Genomic DNA, 16,818 nt, shown 5'->3' with positions numbered 1-16,818 from the left:
GTAAGGATCTTGTAACCCGTGCTAGACAAGGAGAATGTTTGTCCTCGTTTAATTTTGTGATGTAATCAGCAGACCATATGTGATGTCATCAGTCAAGTGCAAACAATTGTACAGAAGTGCTGTTCCAAAAAGTGAAAAATAAAATGTTTCCAACATGGAGACAGAACGCGACTACATATTAACGTTATGTCACGAAAAGGCCCCTGCAGTTCATTGGTAAATACCTTGTCACTGGAACTGAACCTAGAAATTGCATGTTCAGCTGGTATTACTGTTAGTCATCAGCTCCGTCACAAAGATTTTTGGCAGCCTATGCAAAATGATAATTTGCTGTTTTGAAGCTCACTTACCCCTAGCAACAAGACTTTTCAAAGACAATAAGGGAAAGATTTCAGCCTTACTTGCCTCAGCGCTCCTTAAGATCTTCCTCCCAGTCCCTGACCCTGATTCCAAGGGCCAGTCTCTCACGGGTAGGAGGAAGATCGTTTCAGGTTATTGCCTCCCAACTTTGGAATAACCTTCCTCTCTCACTGCGTCGGAGCCCGGACCTTTTGACTTTTAGACGGAACCTGAAGATGTGGCTTTTCCAGCTATAGGCTTTTTCTGTTACGGTGACCAGGGGTGTTTGTTTGTCAGTTGTTGGTGGTCTTCTGCAGCGCCGGGACACTCCTTGGAGTAGCCGCGTGCTCTACAAATCACAGTTAACATAACATAACATTTGTTGACATTTGCTGCCTTCTTCTGGCCATTTGCCTAGGCAAAATATAGCAGCTAACAAAATATGTCGATCAACTGGGAATATTGCACCAAGGGTTGTATGACGGAACCATGCATGCGATTATATCGCATGCCTTAACAATACAGTCTTTACTATGACCCCGACTTTACCACGCATGCCTTTACCACAAATGCCTTTACAAAGAATTTTGTTGTAAAGGCATGACTGGTAAAGGCATACGCGTGGTAAAGATTACATCCTAGCCCCCTGCCCTGAGTCCTAAAACCCAGCCCCAGCCCTGCAAATGACCCCACTTCAGCCATAAAAACTACCCCGACCCCTGTCCTGAACCCTAAAACCTGGCCTCCAGCCCTAAAAACTACCCTGGCTCTGCCCCCCACCTTGATCCTTAAACCCAGCCCTAAAAAATGATCCTACCCTCCCTGCCCAGAGCCCTAAAACCCGGCCCCAGCCCTAAAAACGACACCGACTCCAGCCCTAAAAACACCCCAGCCCCCCACCCTGAGCCCTAAAACTGATCCCCAGCCCTAAAAGCTACCCCAACCCCCGTCCTCAGTCCTAAAACCCGGCCCCCAGCCCTACTTACCAAGCTGCATTCCACTCCATCCTGTTCCTTCCATTCTCCCTGCCCATCCTCTCTGAATCTAGAGCGCTAACTGCCTTTACCACGCATATGCATGGTAAATGAAAGTAGTGTGGTAACGCATGCGTGGTAACAGAACGCGTGATTCCACCTAGAACAGAAACCAAGGGAGATAAATACAATAGAATAAGAAAACATCTAAATAGACACCATGGCCGGCCCCCGGGCATGGACGAGCTGGACCCAGGCCCGGGGGCTCACATTCCGAGGGACGCAGCAGTGAGCTGCCAGACCGAATGTCATGCAAACAGCAGCTCGTCCATCCCACTTGGGCTCAATCATCCTGTTAAAGACCTTGTGATTAGCCCTTAATGTACCTCAGCGTAAATGTTAGCACCCCACCAACCCCCTACCCTCCTTTCATCTTCCTCACACCTCCTGCCATCACACTGCAACGACCCCCCACTCCCACAACAAACACCACATTTTCGTTTCACTCCAGGCACTGTGCCGGGCAATCCAATTTAGGGCCAGCCCTGATGGGCACATGGAGCAGTAGCAAAGAGGAGCTGCACAGCAGTGATGTCTTTTAAAGGTTTTTACCGTCAGTAACACAACTTGACATAAAATGCTATTTTAAATCATTTTCTGGTGCCTGCATGCAGTTTCCAAAGAATGCACCACCTCCACTAGCCTCGTTTGTGCTATAACAGGAGAGCACAGGGTGCATGTCTTTGAGTCAGACCCATTGGCAGGGGAGCCGCATTGCAGCCTGTGTTCATCCCTACTTTCCCTGTCCTTGCTGCTGTGGTTATCATGTAAGCCCATGCTAGATCTGTGGACATAGAGTGCAAATGACCCAGCCTCAACCTATCCCTAACCAAAGCCGTTATCAGTGCCAAGTTGGCTTCTTAAAATGTGCACAATATTAGTAATAACAAAAGCACTTCGTTGAACCCGTTCCCACTCTTGACGCAGGGAAGAGGTGTGGCGACACGGCCAGGGCGACTGACTCCGGAATCTGGGAATCACGGTTTGATCCCTGGCGCCGGCGGCAGATTAGCCCAGCCCCATGTGACTCTGGGCAATAGCTTGCTTAATCTTCCCGACGGCCCCCAGCGCCTAGAGACCCTTACGGGTGATTGTTCGAGCTTTACAAATGTGGATAATAATAATATAACCAAAGTCCCCACTGACTCTTTGCAGATTCGAGTCTGAATAGGCCGGATGCTAGAGGATGGTCTTATTATAAGCATATTTGATTGTATGATCCGCCAAGACCTGCATTATCGTATACCATGTTATAGTTACTTAGGTGCAATAAATGCATTTGCGCTTAACATACCTTTTCCACTCTAAAAATAACGACTGTAAAACTCCCCATTTAGCACTGGGGTGAAGGATAACTTGCTTTTTTGTTGGAACTTAAATCAAGGAATTTCCCCTATTTGTTTACATTGTGTCTATATTTTATTCGTTTTTATTAGCGGGCAAATGGATAACATTTGCACCTTGTTTATTTTCATACCCAGCCCCACTTGTAGAATTGGCGTTTCAGCTCTTTCAGTCATCCCTGCTGTGAGAGGGGATCTGAAATTTGAAAGATAATAATTTTGGTACCGACAGCTGGAAGAAGAAAAATTCACTTGTGATCTGGATAAGACAACAGCTTTGTGGCGCACTAATTAGATGTTGACTTAGTAATGACATAGGCAGATTGTTCTGGGACTGGCGGGAGACACCATCCCTTTGGCTAATAAATCACTCCTGTAGCTGCAGGAACTTAACTGCAGAGACTCCAAGAAGCGAGTGACGCATGCTGATCCTTCTCAAGCCAGGACTCGCGTGACGTAGAGATATCCAGCAGGAGCAGAGCGCTCTACAACTCCTGCCACCACTGAATCGAGATAACACAGTCATAGCCACCTAGCCAACCCCTTAGCAAGACAAAGAGTGAATTGATTTTTTTTTCATCAAAACGTCATTAAATTGCACATGGAAGAGAGCAAGCCAGTAGTTTAGTGCCCTAATGACTTCTGATTCTAGCCCGTTATCGTTATGGACGCGAGAGCCGTCCCATAATTATAAGGCAATAATTGGAGTGGTAGGGTAAGTGCTCTATCTTATACGGTATGAGCTGGGCTGCCGTAAGCCAGCTGCAACCCGCCTTCTTCCACAGAGGTACTTGAGAACAGCACGCAACCTGAGAGATAGCCGAGAGACAAGAGAGCGATAGCTAAAAACTACAGTAATGGCGACTAGGCAGCAAATGAAGATGGGAGATCAGGCGATGATCCGGGATGACAGGCGAGAGTCGATGCTCCCTTAGCACTTCAGGAAAGGACAGCACAAGTGGGTGCACACTAGCAACATGGCGGGTGCCTGAATGCACGCTTCCTGTTTATTCGGATACTATAAGAAGAGGGGTTCTTTGACAGTCCTTCGCATGTTTGATTTAAATCCATCAACAAGGCTCATCATTATTTGAAAAGTACTCTGTAATTTGTTGAACAATGTGGCTGTTGGACACCAAAAGTAAAAAGGTCGCATTATTCGTAAAGTGCATTCTGTATTCTATGAACACCATAAAGAATGTAAAGTTTGATCTAATGATATGTTGTATAAAAGCTCTTGCATTATTTCATATGGATTAAAGTGGCCACTCTACGTGGTCCCTTGATCAACTGGCTAATACAGTCTGAGGATGCTATGGTACAGAAGGCTTTTAGTTGGAATGTACGCGCCAGCGGGGATGAGAGTCCTCTTTCATTCCCAACTGGTCAATAGCAGGAAGTAGGGACAGGAAGCAATCAGGGGACACTTTCAGAGAGCGATTGAGAGAAGTTCGGGAGAAGTGCAGGCAGTGAGCAGGGGCCCAGGGTTCCTTAGCTTGAGTGAGGAACACCAGTGAAGGGTTACGAGGGATACCGCACAGTTTGAGCCCCTTTCCCACATATTTTATTACTGGAATGCAAATTGTTATTTGTTTACCAATCTCAAAATATTATGAAAAAAACAGTAGTTCTAAGTGAGTATTTCAACCAAAAAGGCAGGTTCTCTTACCCATCAGTTGGTTGGTGCTCATAAGTATTCTTGCTACAGAGCCTGTGCCGTATCACCGATGAGGTGGGGCTCACTTGAGGTCACGCGGGTGGGCTGAAACTTCTGTACAATCTGCCAAGCGATGAGTGCCACACTTCAAACAAAGAAGTAAGGCTCGACCCCTTTACTTTAAAAAAACATAATCGATGCTTTTCTATTAAGGTAAAAGTTGCTGCCTCTGGAAATTCTCTTAATAAACCTGCCTGATAGGTTGTGAAAAGTGATTCAAAGACTTTGTGCTCTTCCTACGTACGTGTCAGTCTGGGTCAAACACCGTTCCTATTGGGAACAGAACCAGAAGCTGTTGTGTATCGCATAATTAGCCTTAAAATAGTCAATTAAGGGCACATTAAAGAATAGTAGAGATTTTCTGACAGATGACTAATCTGCCGGAGCCCACATCCTATTCCGCTGTTTCAGATGATCAATAGTTATATAAAGCGAGAACCTGGAACTGCACCAGAACTGGCCTCTGTATGAACACTCTTGAAAGTACATGCATTTGCTTACTTCAGCCGTCGCAGACCCCAGGCTTAATGCAACCATCACAAACTCCAAGCTTAATGCCGCCACCACAGACCCCAGGCTTAATGCAGCCATCACAGACCCCAGGCTCACTGCAACATCACAGACACCAGGCTCAATGCATTCATCACAGACCCCAGGCTCAACGCAGCCATCACAGACCCAAGGCTTCATGCATCTGTCATAGACCCCACGCTTAATGCAGCCGTCACAGACCCCAGGCTCATTGCAGCCATCACAGACACCAGGCTCAATGCAGTCATCACAGACCCCAGGCTCAATGCAGCCACCACAGACCCCAGGCTTAATGCCACTGCCACAGACCCCAGCCTTAATGCAGCCATCATAGACCCCAGGCTGAATGCAACCATCACAGACATCAGGCTCAATGCAGTCATCACAGACCCCAGGCTCAACGCAGCCATCACAGACCCCAGGCTTGATGCATCTGTCACAGACCCCACGCTTAATGCAACCGTCACAGACCCCAGGCTCATTGCAGCCATCACAGACACCAGGCTCATTGCAGTCATCACAGACCCCAGGCTCAATGCAGCCATCACAGACCCCAGGCTCATTGCAGCCATCACAGACACCAGGCTCATTGCAGTCATCACAGACCCCAGGCTCATTGCAGTCATCACAGACCCCAGGCTCAATGCAGCCATCACAGACACCAGGGTCAACGCAGCCATCACAGACCCCAGGCTTGATGCATCTGTCACAGACCCCACGCTTAATGCAGCCGTCACAAACCTCAGGCTCATTGCAGCCATCACAGACACCAGGCTCAATGCAGTCATCACAGACCCCAGGCTCAATGCAGCCATCACAGACCCCAGTCTTAATGCCACTGCCACAGACCCCAGCCTTAATGCAGCCATCACAGACCCCAGGCTAGATGCAGCCCTCAAAGACAGCAGGCTTTAAGTGGCAAGCCCACCATTTCATAATTTTAATTGTATGGTATCTTGTGACAGAGGCCTTTGATAAATAGTCTTAGACACGTTTAGAGTTCTCCTTCCCAATATGTGCCAGCTTTTGTATACACTCCCTGGTGTTATACATATACTAACCCCAAGGCGATATGCCAAGGGAAAACTAGGCACCCACCCTAGGGTGCAACACGAGGGAGTACCATATTGCAACTAGAGGCTGAAACGGGGCACAGTTACTTGGAAGGGGAAGTGAAAACACGTGAAAACTTGTCACTTGGACTGAAGCTCCAAAACCCCTTGCACCGGAGATTAATAACAACACCCATGCCAATGAATCTGGTTCACTTCCCACTGATGGCCAAGGGTATCATTACGAGTTTCGGCATTCCTGGAGAGGGCGGCATGCCACCGCTCAGCTCCTGGACCGCCAAAACTCACCGCCCCCCACCAGATTGCAAGTCATTTTGTGGTCTGGCAGGCTGGCGGTGTGGCAGTCCAGTGGTGGTGCTGTTTAAATTGAGATGAGATATGATTCTAAATCATGTTGAGGCGATGACTAAATGAAGATATGTTTCTCTTTCCCTCCCATTTCATTCCCTTATTTGCCCTCATCCTCGCCACTCTTCTCTCTTTATTTTCCTAAATGAAGTGACATATGTTGAAATACGTGCAGTGCTTTTTTTCTTTGGAGTTGTGGTATGTCTGAGTATTTACTGGCTCTGACGTTGACACCTTTCCAATTCAATGGTGTGGGTTTAACATTACACGTAGCCTGCTAGGAGAAAACAATTATTTGGGTCTCTTTAAAGGCTTTGTTTACTGCCTGTCTGGAGCTTTGATAAAACTCTGTCATGCCCTTATGCTGATTACCTTCATGTAGAACAAGAGGTATTGACTAATGCATGAATGATGTCCAGTCACAGGCTTTTACACAGCAGCTCTGGAGAAGAGTCTCTCTAATAAAAGAATCCTTCTCGCTTTCTCCCTCCCGATGCAGGCTTCTCTGCAGAATGTCAAGTAAAGATCGACACATTGATTCGAGCTGTTCGTCATACATCAAGACGGAACCTTCAAGCCCTGCCTCCTTGACGGACAGCATCAACCACCACAGCCCTGGTGGCTCGTCTGACGCTAGCGGGAGCTACAGCTCGACCATGAATGGACATCAGAATGGGCTCGACTCGCCGCCGCTCTACCCCTCAGCGGCAGGCCTTGGTGTCAACGGGCCCGTTATCAAGCGCTACGACGACTGCTCCAGCACCATCGCAGAAGACTCACAGACCAAGTGCGAGTACATGCTGAACTCTATGCCCAAAAGGCTGTGCCTAGTGTGCGGCGACATTGCGTCCGGGTACCATTACGGTGTAGCATCATGCGAGGCCTGCAAGGCTTTCTTCAAAAGGACAATACAAGGTTTGTGCATGATTGCTTTTGGATACTCAAAATGTCTGCCTTTTTCATGGACTGTTGTTATCATTTAAAAACATTGCCCTTTTGGCCATCGCAGGTAGGCAAAATTTTCATTTACCTCTTTCAGCTTCGTGATGTACCCTATCAAGTTGTGTGGATTGATTTTTTATTTTTCATGGTTCAGAACAGCTTTTTTTTCTGAGTTCGAATAACCACTTTTACTGCTCGAAAGTGGCAGTATTCTGAATATCCCAATACTAATCCTGTGTTTTTTTAAATATTAATCAGAGAACATCTATATCAAAAGATTAAAATGTTGGGTCACTTGAATTAACTTGTGGGATACATTGGTTATGTCCTACATTTTTTAAGAGATCAGGTGCAGTTCTACACTTTTCAGTGAGGCTAGTTTCCCCAAAAACGGAATCCGGGAGATTTACATCAAAACAACGCGATTTCCAATAGCTGTAGGTGGCTTGGGTTTTTACCTTCCAGTTGGTGAGGTATTAGATGTTGTTCTTTACATTTCAAGGAGATTAGTGTTCAGCATCTGGAAAGTAAGAGGTAAAAGTAAAACAAAAGTCATGTAATTAAGAAAGATTTTTGTGCTTTTTTTGTGGCTATTAGGTTAATTGTTTATTAAAAATGTGTGATTGAAATTGTATTTTTGGTGACAAGTATGACCCTTCACTAAATCCAGTGCTAAGAGGTCGTTTCCACAGATATCAGGATATGTAATCTTGTTACTCTCTGTGAGATATATAGATTCTATTTTCAAATACATAGAAAATTGGTTCAGAATTGGAATTAAGGACAGCTAAAGTTTGACAAGGACAGTGCGTCGACTATATATTTTTCTCCAGGGTGGTTTCTGGCTAAACATGGCTCTTGAGTGTGGGCAGCTTCTAGGCACTGAGAAAGTATAGGCAACATGAAATTAATGTGGAATTTATTCAGTAAATTCGATGGGGAGGAGCTTTGAACTTGTGAAAAATCTTCCTGGGTATGAAGAGGTGTCTGATTTGGGGAGCTATCTTTAGATCAACTGTAGAATAGAGTGCAATCAGAACACCTGGATTCTCAATATCAACATGTACACTCTGACAGCTTCAGGACAATGTGGGCCTATTTCATGATGAACAAGTAATATATTTTATATTTTGCCCAGTAACAGAAGCACCATGCAGCTGTTTTGCAAATTGCCTCACAACAGTACAGCCAATGCGTACCAGACTTGGAATTGTAATACACCGGGTACATATCACAGCACCAACTAGGAGATTTTCAACAAAATGAAGAACTTAGAAGAGCCCCCCAAAATCTCTGCAGTAATACTCAAAGTACGGCCCGAGAGCCGCATGTTGCCCCCCCCCCCGACCTTTACATGCAGCCCCTTGATCAACAGCAGCACTGGGCTGCTGATCACTCGACTCAGCACTATCAATAAAAAGATGTTAAATGTACAGGCAAGCCTTTATTTAAAGGTTAAGAAAGGAACTAACTAGGTTGTCCTGCACCACTTAACATTAGAAACACCGTCATTTTCAAAGCTATCTTGCACCAAAAGTGCCCCCCTCCCCTGGACCGCCACCCTGCTAGCATGGATGCGACCTTCCGTCTCATCCCAGACCAAACTTTATGACCCTTGCGAAAATGTTTGTGAATACCCATGCTCTACAGGCTTCATGGACACAGTGCTTTTCAGGGTGCATTATTTTCATGAAACTGGAGTTCACATCACTCATATTAGTCTTTTCTGTCAATTACACCCATTCATTTATTGATTATGGACCTGGGCAGGAAACATCTTATCAAATGTTCCTAATAAATCCCTTCCCACAAGTTCTCACTCCCAAAGTGAAGAGTCTGCAATATGCTTCATGGCTAATCCTACCTCTATTGAAACACAATTTTGGGTGGAGGTTGAGCCCTTTTCATTAGCCACTATTGGCCGCAGAACATATTTAATCAATTTTGGCCATAAGTAAACAATAACATAGCTCTTTATTTTTAATTTTGTTATCTATTTGTCTAATATTTTTTGCATAATTTAAAAGCATTCTGCTTTTTGACCATTTCAAACTTTATGCAATATAGTAAACTACCTTTATAAATAGGTAGTTACATAGCAATAAATTGCACACACATTAAATAAATATTCCTCTCAGTTGTCATGTAGACTGGATAGCCTCCAAGTAATATTCAAGTTCCCATTTAGTGCATTTCTCCAAAGTGTTATGTCACGACTGCCAAATCCAGTCATGATTTCCACATGTGAAATAAACATTCATTTTCTTGACCTGGGAAGGATGAAATCCTAAGTTGTCCTTGCTATTTCTACAACAAATATTTGAAATTTATAAAGACTCTACAACTGGTACTTAAACCATCTCAGCTCTATCAATCAGATTTTCATCAGTGGTGTACAAACCTTTTATTAAACTGGTAAAGTCTTGTTTTACCTTAATTATTGTCCTACCTGTAGTCCCTGGATTTTCCAGATTTTGCCTTATTCATGCCATGGAACAGGTTTTCACCATGAACTTGAAATATTGCCTCGCATGGACTAGTTTTCTCAAGGGCTAACATTGAAACACGTTTTTCAGGAATTTAAAACTGCCTGGCGTTTTTCCTCAAAATAATGTAACAGATTAACAAAAGCAGGGATTTTGATGTGAAACCCACATGCAAAAAAAATATGTAAACTATTGGTAGTAATCATAGTGTTAGTCATAGTTTACAGAAGTTCACAAGAGAACAAAAGTTAGCAATTTTCACTCAATCCATTCTTTCCCCTCCATGATTCTCCACGTAGTTCCTGGATGAACTCAACACTTTACATTATTGCTTGAAATTTGGGTGCAACGTTTAGCATTAGTGAGACAGAATGGGAGCAGAATGTACAGTTTAGCCTTCATTTGCCTGTGACCTCTAAAACCACTTACAGGTTTATCTCTGGAGAAGGTGGACTGAACACTTTCTATTGTAGTTGTTACACATTGGCAGGCCCAGCTACGTCGGCTGATTTGTAATCCACAAACGGGCAAATATGTATTTTTGTAATCAGCATGTTAATCAACAAAAACTGGCGCTAGCTACGTAAATTAAGATAAGCAGGTTCATAAAGCGAAAGATTAAAAAAAGTTTTGTCTTTGTTCCACGCGACTGGGGGTTAGAAGTTAGATTACCTCTTCGCTGGCTGGCTCCATCGTTGACGCGGGCACCGGGTTTTCCTGCAGCAAGATAAAACACACTATGGAAGAAGCTCTTTGGCTTCAAGACCTTCCTGGTCCATAGACTTTGCTCATTTGGGAGGTGCGATAGCAGCTGAAAAGCAAGGGCAATGCCGGAGCCTGCTTTCTGCCGCTGCGGTCCTGCCAAGATGGCAGCCTTCCAGCAAATCTCACACCCCGTGACACCTAAACCCATCAGTGCCTGAGAGAGAACCCTCACCTGCCTGTCTCAATCCATAAGACACCGCGTGCTGGTGTGACTCAAAAGAGTTTCCGTGGTGGAAAGAGATCTAATTAAAGTAGCAGCCCTACCTTTTAAAACTTCTTAAGACTTGCCCTTTTGAGCTCAGCTTGTGATGTCATTTAAATATAAACAAAAAATATATTTCTCCTTGCTGTGCCTCTCCCAGGAAGACGTAGCATTTTGATGCTTTCCCAGGTGTCCCAGGCTTGTTATGCGCCAAAATCCATGGTTGGAAGCATGACAAACACAGAAGCTCCACCCACGGAGCCCCTGGCAGAGTATCCCAAGGCAGTGACCATGTGCTTGGTAAATCTGACTTTAGTATTGCGTTGCTCTTGCGACACCATGTGTGATGCAAGGGCAATGCAAAACTATGATAAATCTGTCCCAAAGTGTCTCAGTTTTTGGCAGTGGAAGCGAATGTGCTGGATCGTTTGTTCATGTGAAGTATAGCTATAGTCCATACATGTTGTGTTATGTTACGGTGATTTGTACAGTGCACTAATCAACTGAGAGGATATGCAGGCGCTTGAGCAGGTGTGTAGGTGTGCGGTCCCCAAGGTGCTTAGGGGACCTCCCTGGCTCCTAGTCATTTAGCCCTGGTGCCGTATGTCATTTTGACCCCATTCCTCCAGTAAATCAAGTATCCATCTCTCCCCACCCCCACAGTTCTGCTCCTTGTCCCCTCCGGCTTAGTGATGTAATCAGTGAAAGTTTTGACTTTATCTCACATATTTATGTAATTTTTGGTGAAATGCTTTTCTCTTCTCACTTAAAACTAGAGGTTTATGAAGCGGAAGGCTCACAGCTCACCAGTTTGTAAAATATGATCAAAATGTGGGACACTTTGTGTAGCAATTAGTAGTATAAAAACATTTCATTATGGCCACTCGACAAGCAGCCCTTGACAGCGGTTCATGCTAGCCCTGGGCTTAAAAAACACATCCTCCAGACAGATCTGGTCCCACCCAAAGCCCACCGAAGTCCGCCAAGATGCCCTACAATTATCTCGGGCCGGCCTGCCTGCAGACCCTCAACCAGCTCCGGACAGGAAATGGAAACCACTTCAAAGCATAGAAAGTGAGATGGAATGGGAACATTTCCACACTTTGCACAGCCAAAAAAGGCCCCACGCACACCAACTGTGCATTCTCAGCAAAAAATATATACACCATCAGTAACTATATTTTTAATGCATTTTTCAGCAAAGGGAGGGTTCTCAAACTGTCATAGTCCTTTACTATTGTTATATAGCCCTTCTCCTTGCACGTGGTACATCTCAGTCTAGCAAGTATGTTGCAATTGACATCTGGAAAGAATTAGAAATATCATTAATTTCTGAAAATGTATTTTTGTCCTGAAGGACAGCAAGTTTGAAGGGTGTACTTTAATCATCGGGTGGAGACAGATATGTCAAAAACAATCTGAAGGTTCACTGCTCCCTCAAAAGCTGCTTATCCTGTGCCATCTCCCCTAACTGCCTCCTTTTTTGGGAAGCATAATTAGAATCAAGAGGCTGGGACTGGCCAATCTGGCAGTCCCAAAAGGACTGGTCCAAACTACCAGAGTGGTCTGTGCTTTTGGGGGCTGGTTTTGCATCCTAACAAGGACTGGGCTGCCTTAAAATACTCCATTCACCCCTAACACAACTCACAATTCCTGCTAGTGATTAACAACCACTGTATCTGGAAAGATGTCTTAAAAACATATATAGATGCTGCTCAATATTACTGGCCCAAAAGCTTTCGAATATACCAGTTACCACAAATCTTTCTAAAAGTGCTCCCTGAATTCTCCAAAAACAATGTAAAGGAAGTTTTTTTGAATCTGTTTGGGGCACATGTCTGACTTGTGTTTCTTTCAAACCATGTTATTTCGACATTTCACTCTGTCACTGCCCCTCATTCGTCCTCTTTTTTCTACAATAGCCCTGACATCGTTTGCATCGAGGAAGGCCTTTATGTACATAATTAAATACATGTTCACTTCTTTGCATAAATGATCCTGTGTTCACACAGTGACTTGATGTACAGTGGTTCTTTGATTCAGGTTTGAATCTTAACTACTTCCAAAACCAAGATTTTACATATACAAATATGTTAATTTCAGCTGATTAGGGGAATTTACCTAGGGGTCTGGAGTAGCGTTCCATTCACCATAAAGCGCTTCAGCGCATTGTCATTGGTATTAAGCGCTATGTAAATCCAATTACAATGTGTCCTTCTCGTTGTTTTATGGCATCATCGAGAGATGTTCTGTGTCAAACTACACACCAGTACACCTGGGTGCATGGTCTATGGCATAGAAATGGATATAAGTCATTGATGGAAAAACACAAATATTGAGTGTGAGGGCTGAGCGTCACATGACATTTGCTGAGGCCTGACATATGAAGCATTTAGGAGTGTGGGCTTCCTCCTCATGGATAGCAGGTTGAGCCGTCCCTACCCAATGTCCCAAATGTGGTTGGGTACCTGAATCCAGTGTGATTATTACTTTGTTGGCATAGAAGTGTGCCTGGATGAGGGATGGCAGAATAAAAGTTGGTTAACTGGGTCACTGTAGAAATGTAATGGCTCCTCGCCATTTTTTGCTGGTGCTCTTATCATTTATGTCACTAGTACTTGGGCCACCAAGACCTTGTTTCTCCATTGCTGACCTCCACTTATTCATATTACTCAAGATTTTACACCCCATTTTAGCTTTTAGCAACAATATATATGTTTGGAATGATAGTGTCTAAGAATGTCTGCGATTGTTCAAAGTAGAGGACTCCTACACATGAACCCTCACATGGTAGGCCCCTAGCACCCGAAAGTACCGCACTACCTCCAGGAGACCATTGCGCATGAACGAAAGTTTTTTTTTAAATTCATCCTTATTTGGTTTTTGTAATTCAATAGCAACTGTTTCTAGGGTTATTTGCTTTATACACACACAACTGGATATATTTGCTCAATCTAATATTAATTCTGCTGTTTGACAATCACTCAACTCCCTTAATTTTTATAATTTCCAAACAAACTTTTTTCATCAAAACAATGCAGGTGAGGTTAGTTACTCTGACTCAACAAATATCGTATGCCATTCCATTGGGAAGTTGAGGGCCAGCTAAGGGCCTCATTAATCTTTTGTCTAGGGATCTGGGGATACGTAATAGGCCCTCAAGGTAGTGATATTTCAGTACAATCTGCAATGATTTGTTTATAAATCCAACTGTATGTCTTGAACTGTCTCTCTACGTGTTGTCTGTAAGCTGCATTTCTGAAATGCATGTTTTTTATTATCACTTTTATTAATATGTGAAATGGCCTGCAAGAGATTGTCCCATTGATGTGCCGTTGGCTGCTTTCTAAGTCCTATTTTATTTCCCGTGCGTAGTGCTTGACTCTTGGCCATGAATCAAGTTGTCAACATTTGAAGATTTTGATTTTTCAGCAGCAAGGTCAGGTACTCAATGGCCTGGAAGCTGATAGATGTATAGAACCTAAACCTTAACCAGGAGCATCAGCTCATCGAGCAATGAACGTACATTCACTAAATGACCAGGGTTAGTAGAAGTGACATCATACACGCTTTGATCCCCCATTCTCCCCATTGTTCCGCAATTAGCACCTCAAAAGTCTCTTGTTGGCTGTTGAGAGCTTAAAGGAGTTGTTTAGATTCGGAAGTATAGAAAACAGATATCAGCCTTTGAGCCCTGGTTACATTTTGTTACAACCCTGCCTTCTAGACCCATGAGACCAGGGCTAGCGAGGGCAGTGGTACCAAAGAGCAATCCAGGGGTAGCCAGTGCTACCCCTTACTACACCTAATTTATGTCCATGCCCAGGTCAGCGACAAGGCAATGTAGCAGCATGAGGAAGATGGACTCCTCTCTTCCAGAATGGAATCCAACTTGTGCTCGAACTTCAGAACTGCTGAAGACTCCCATGCACAAAAATAAATGACGAAACGCATAGGTAGGGAAGTTGGCGAGGAAGAACACAGAGGCAGCAATCACACTACTGCCAAGGATGCATGGTCTCACACCACCATGTCTGTAAGGAGCCCCAGCAGACACCACTGCTGTTAAAAAGAGAAGGAATGTTCCTTCCTTTAGGGTCAGCTACCCTAGACACCCATTAATAAATAATTGTGCCACACGGAAAAAGCATGGGCATTCATTAAATATCCGCTGAAAATACTCAGCATGGAGGTTAAAATAAACACTCCTTGACTAAAGTATATTACACTACATGACAGGGAATTAATAGAAAAGCATAAAGGACTCGAAAAAACAGCGCAGAGGAATAGGCGCGTCTTCGCCGCCTCCGACAGATATATTACTTCTGTTTGACGATGTGTGTGGGGAGAAAGGAGCTGGCATATATTTTTATTTTGAAACGTCATACTAATGTACATTATTCAGGCCTTTAACTGCCAGCTGTAAAAATCCATTAAGCTTCTGAAAGGAACATACAAATTATCCGCCGGCACTCCAGGCAGGAGTTTTGCATATTCTCTGTTATTCTTTTCAGTCCGCTCGCTGCAAGATTCTATTAAGGAATAAGTGAGGAAATTATATTGCCTACCAACTAATTGTACAAAAGACTTTGAAATAAGTAATCAGGGCCCAGTTTTTTTCCCCCTGAAACCCAGCCAGCAGGAATTATAAATTGCTCTATCATTCTTGTCAGGCGGGTGTTGGGACGCTGAGCGGCCATGTTGACTTGGCTCCTGCCGCACTGCAATCTGTGTGCCGCCGACTGACAGTACTGGGAAAACTTAGTAATTGGGTTAATTTTAACTCACCAACACTTGTCTCTATCCGATTACGGCCAATGGTGCTCGCGAATACTTTCCATCATAAAAGACTTATGGTAAAATAATGAAGGAAGGCCAATTGTAGGCTCTTTAGGAACATATAGTGCTCCTCCTGGAGGCACTGTCTGTTAAATATGGGTGACATTTTGTAATGTGAAGGCTGGGAACATTTAGTGATGGTCAGGGATGTTAGCAAATGCATTGCTAGTCCGTTCTGCTTTGAGAATTGCTGTTGAATCTAACAATCAGGAGACATTTCTTTTTTTAGATTTTATATACCTCAGACTCGACCCGAAGGTATCAGAGCGCTTTACATGAGCACCAGTTGCGTTACAGACGGACACATTCATTTTTTTTTATGCACGGGGCGATTAAGTGATTTGCCTAGAATCACAGGATGTTAAGCATCCCTCCCGAAACTCGAACCTGGTTTCTCAGCTTTGAGGTCGACCACTCTAGCCGTTAGGCCACTTTATTACAAAAAAGGGCAGTCTGTGCAAATACCATTAGGGTGCTGTAAAAAAAATGTTTTTGTGCAAAGTTTTATATAGCGCAAACTTGACCCGAATCCAATCAGGTATCAGAGCGCTTTACATAGCACCAGTTAAGTTACATTAGGACACAGGTATCCTTTCTGTAATTCTGCATGCATAGACACTGCTTCAGTGCCCCCCATATTCATTAGCATTACCTCATCTGCAGAGGGTGCGCCTGGAGCATTTGAGGGAATCCACTTTCTCTCTGAACATGTTTATGTTATGGAACATGTGCAGGATCACATAGGTGCCTAAGGGAATTGCAGTATATCGGTTGTCTGTGGGGTGGCAGATGCTGCCACTGCCGGGGGCCACTGGGGTTGGGAGGAGGCCTGATATACTCTAGGGCCTCTCTGACCCCGTATGTGGTTTGAGTTCATTCACAGCTATGGTTTGCTTGCCGCAAGATTCTTTACAAAGGGTGAGCCCCACTTTTCAGATCTTTAATAAACAAGTGTTTGCCTGTTTGTGATCCCATGATCAGTTAACTCCATAGTTGGAAAGCAAGGACCATGCTTTCACTTCAGAAGAACATACAACACTTCTATTAAAGAGCTTCAATGCACATGTTGCAAATGCAGGTGTCATAGAGATACTACAAACTACTTCTTAAATATTTTTGTGCCGTAATTTAATTCCGAAGGACTTTAGAAGGAGGACTGTTGGGTAACACAAAGTGTTCCTTTTAAGAAACATAGGGGC

At 44.1% G+C, this 16,818-nt stretch overlaps 1 protein-coding gene across 8 annotated transcripts in view; it reads left to right on the top strand.

Annotated features, from left to right (window-relative positions):
• The window catches only part of ESRRG (estrogen related receptor gamma), a 1,085,823-nt gene that overhangs the window by 902,194 nt on the left and 166,811 nt on the right, over positions 1 to 16,818 (top strand). For all 8 annotated transcript variants that reach the window (XM_085612926.1, XM_085612927.1, XM_085612931.1 and 5 more), the window contains one exon: positions 6,885 to 7,300. In XM_085612926.1, coding sequence (XP_085469052.1) covers positions 6,885 to 7,300 — 416 coding nt within the window. The remainder of the gene's footprint in view (positions 1 to 6,884; positions 7,301 to 16,818) is intronic.

The sequence above is a fragment of the Triturus cristatus genome, chromosome 6 (genome assembly GCF_964204655.1).
Source record: "Triturus cristatus chromosome 6, aTriCri1.1, whole genome shotgun sequence".
NCBI lineage: Eukaryota > Metazoa > Chordata > Amphibia > Caudata > Salamandridae > Triturus > Triturus cristatus.
Note: the sequence above shows the minus strand (reverse complement) of the source record. Positions and strands in the feature narration are given on the sequence as shown.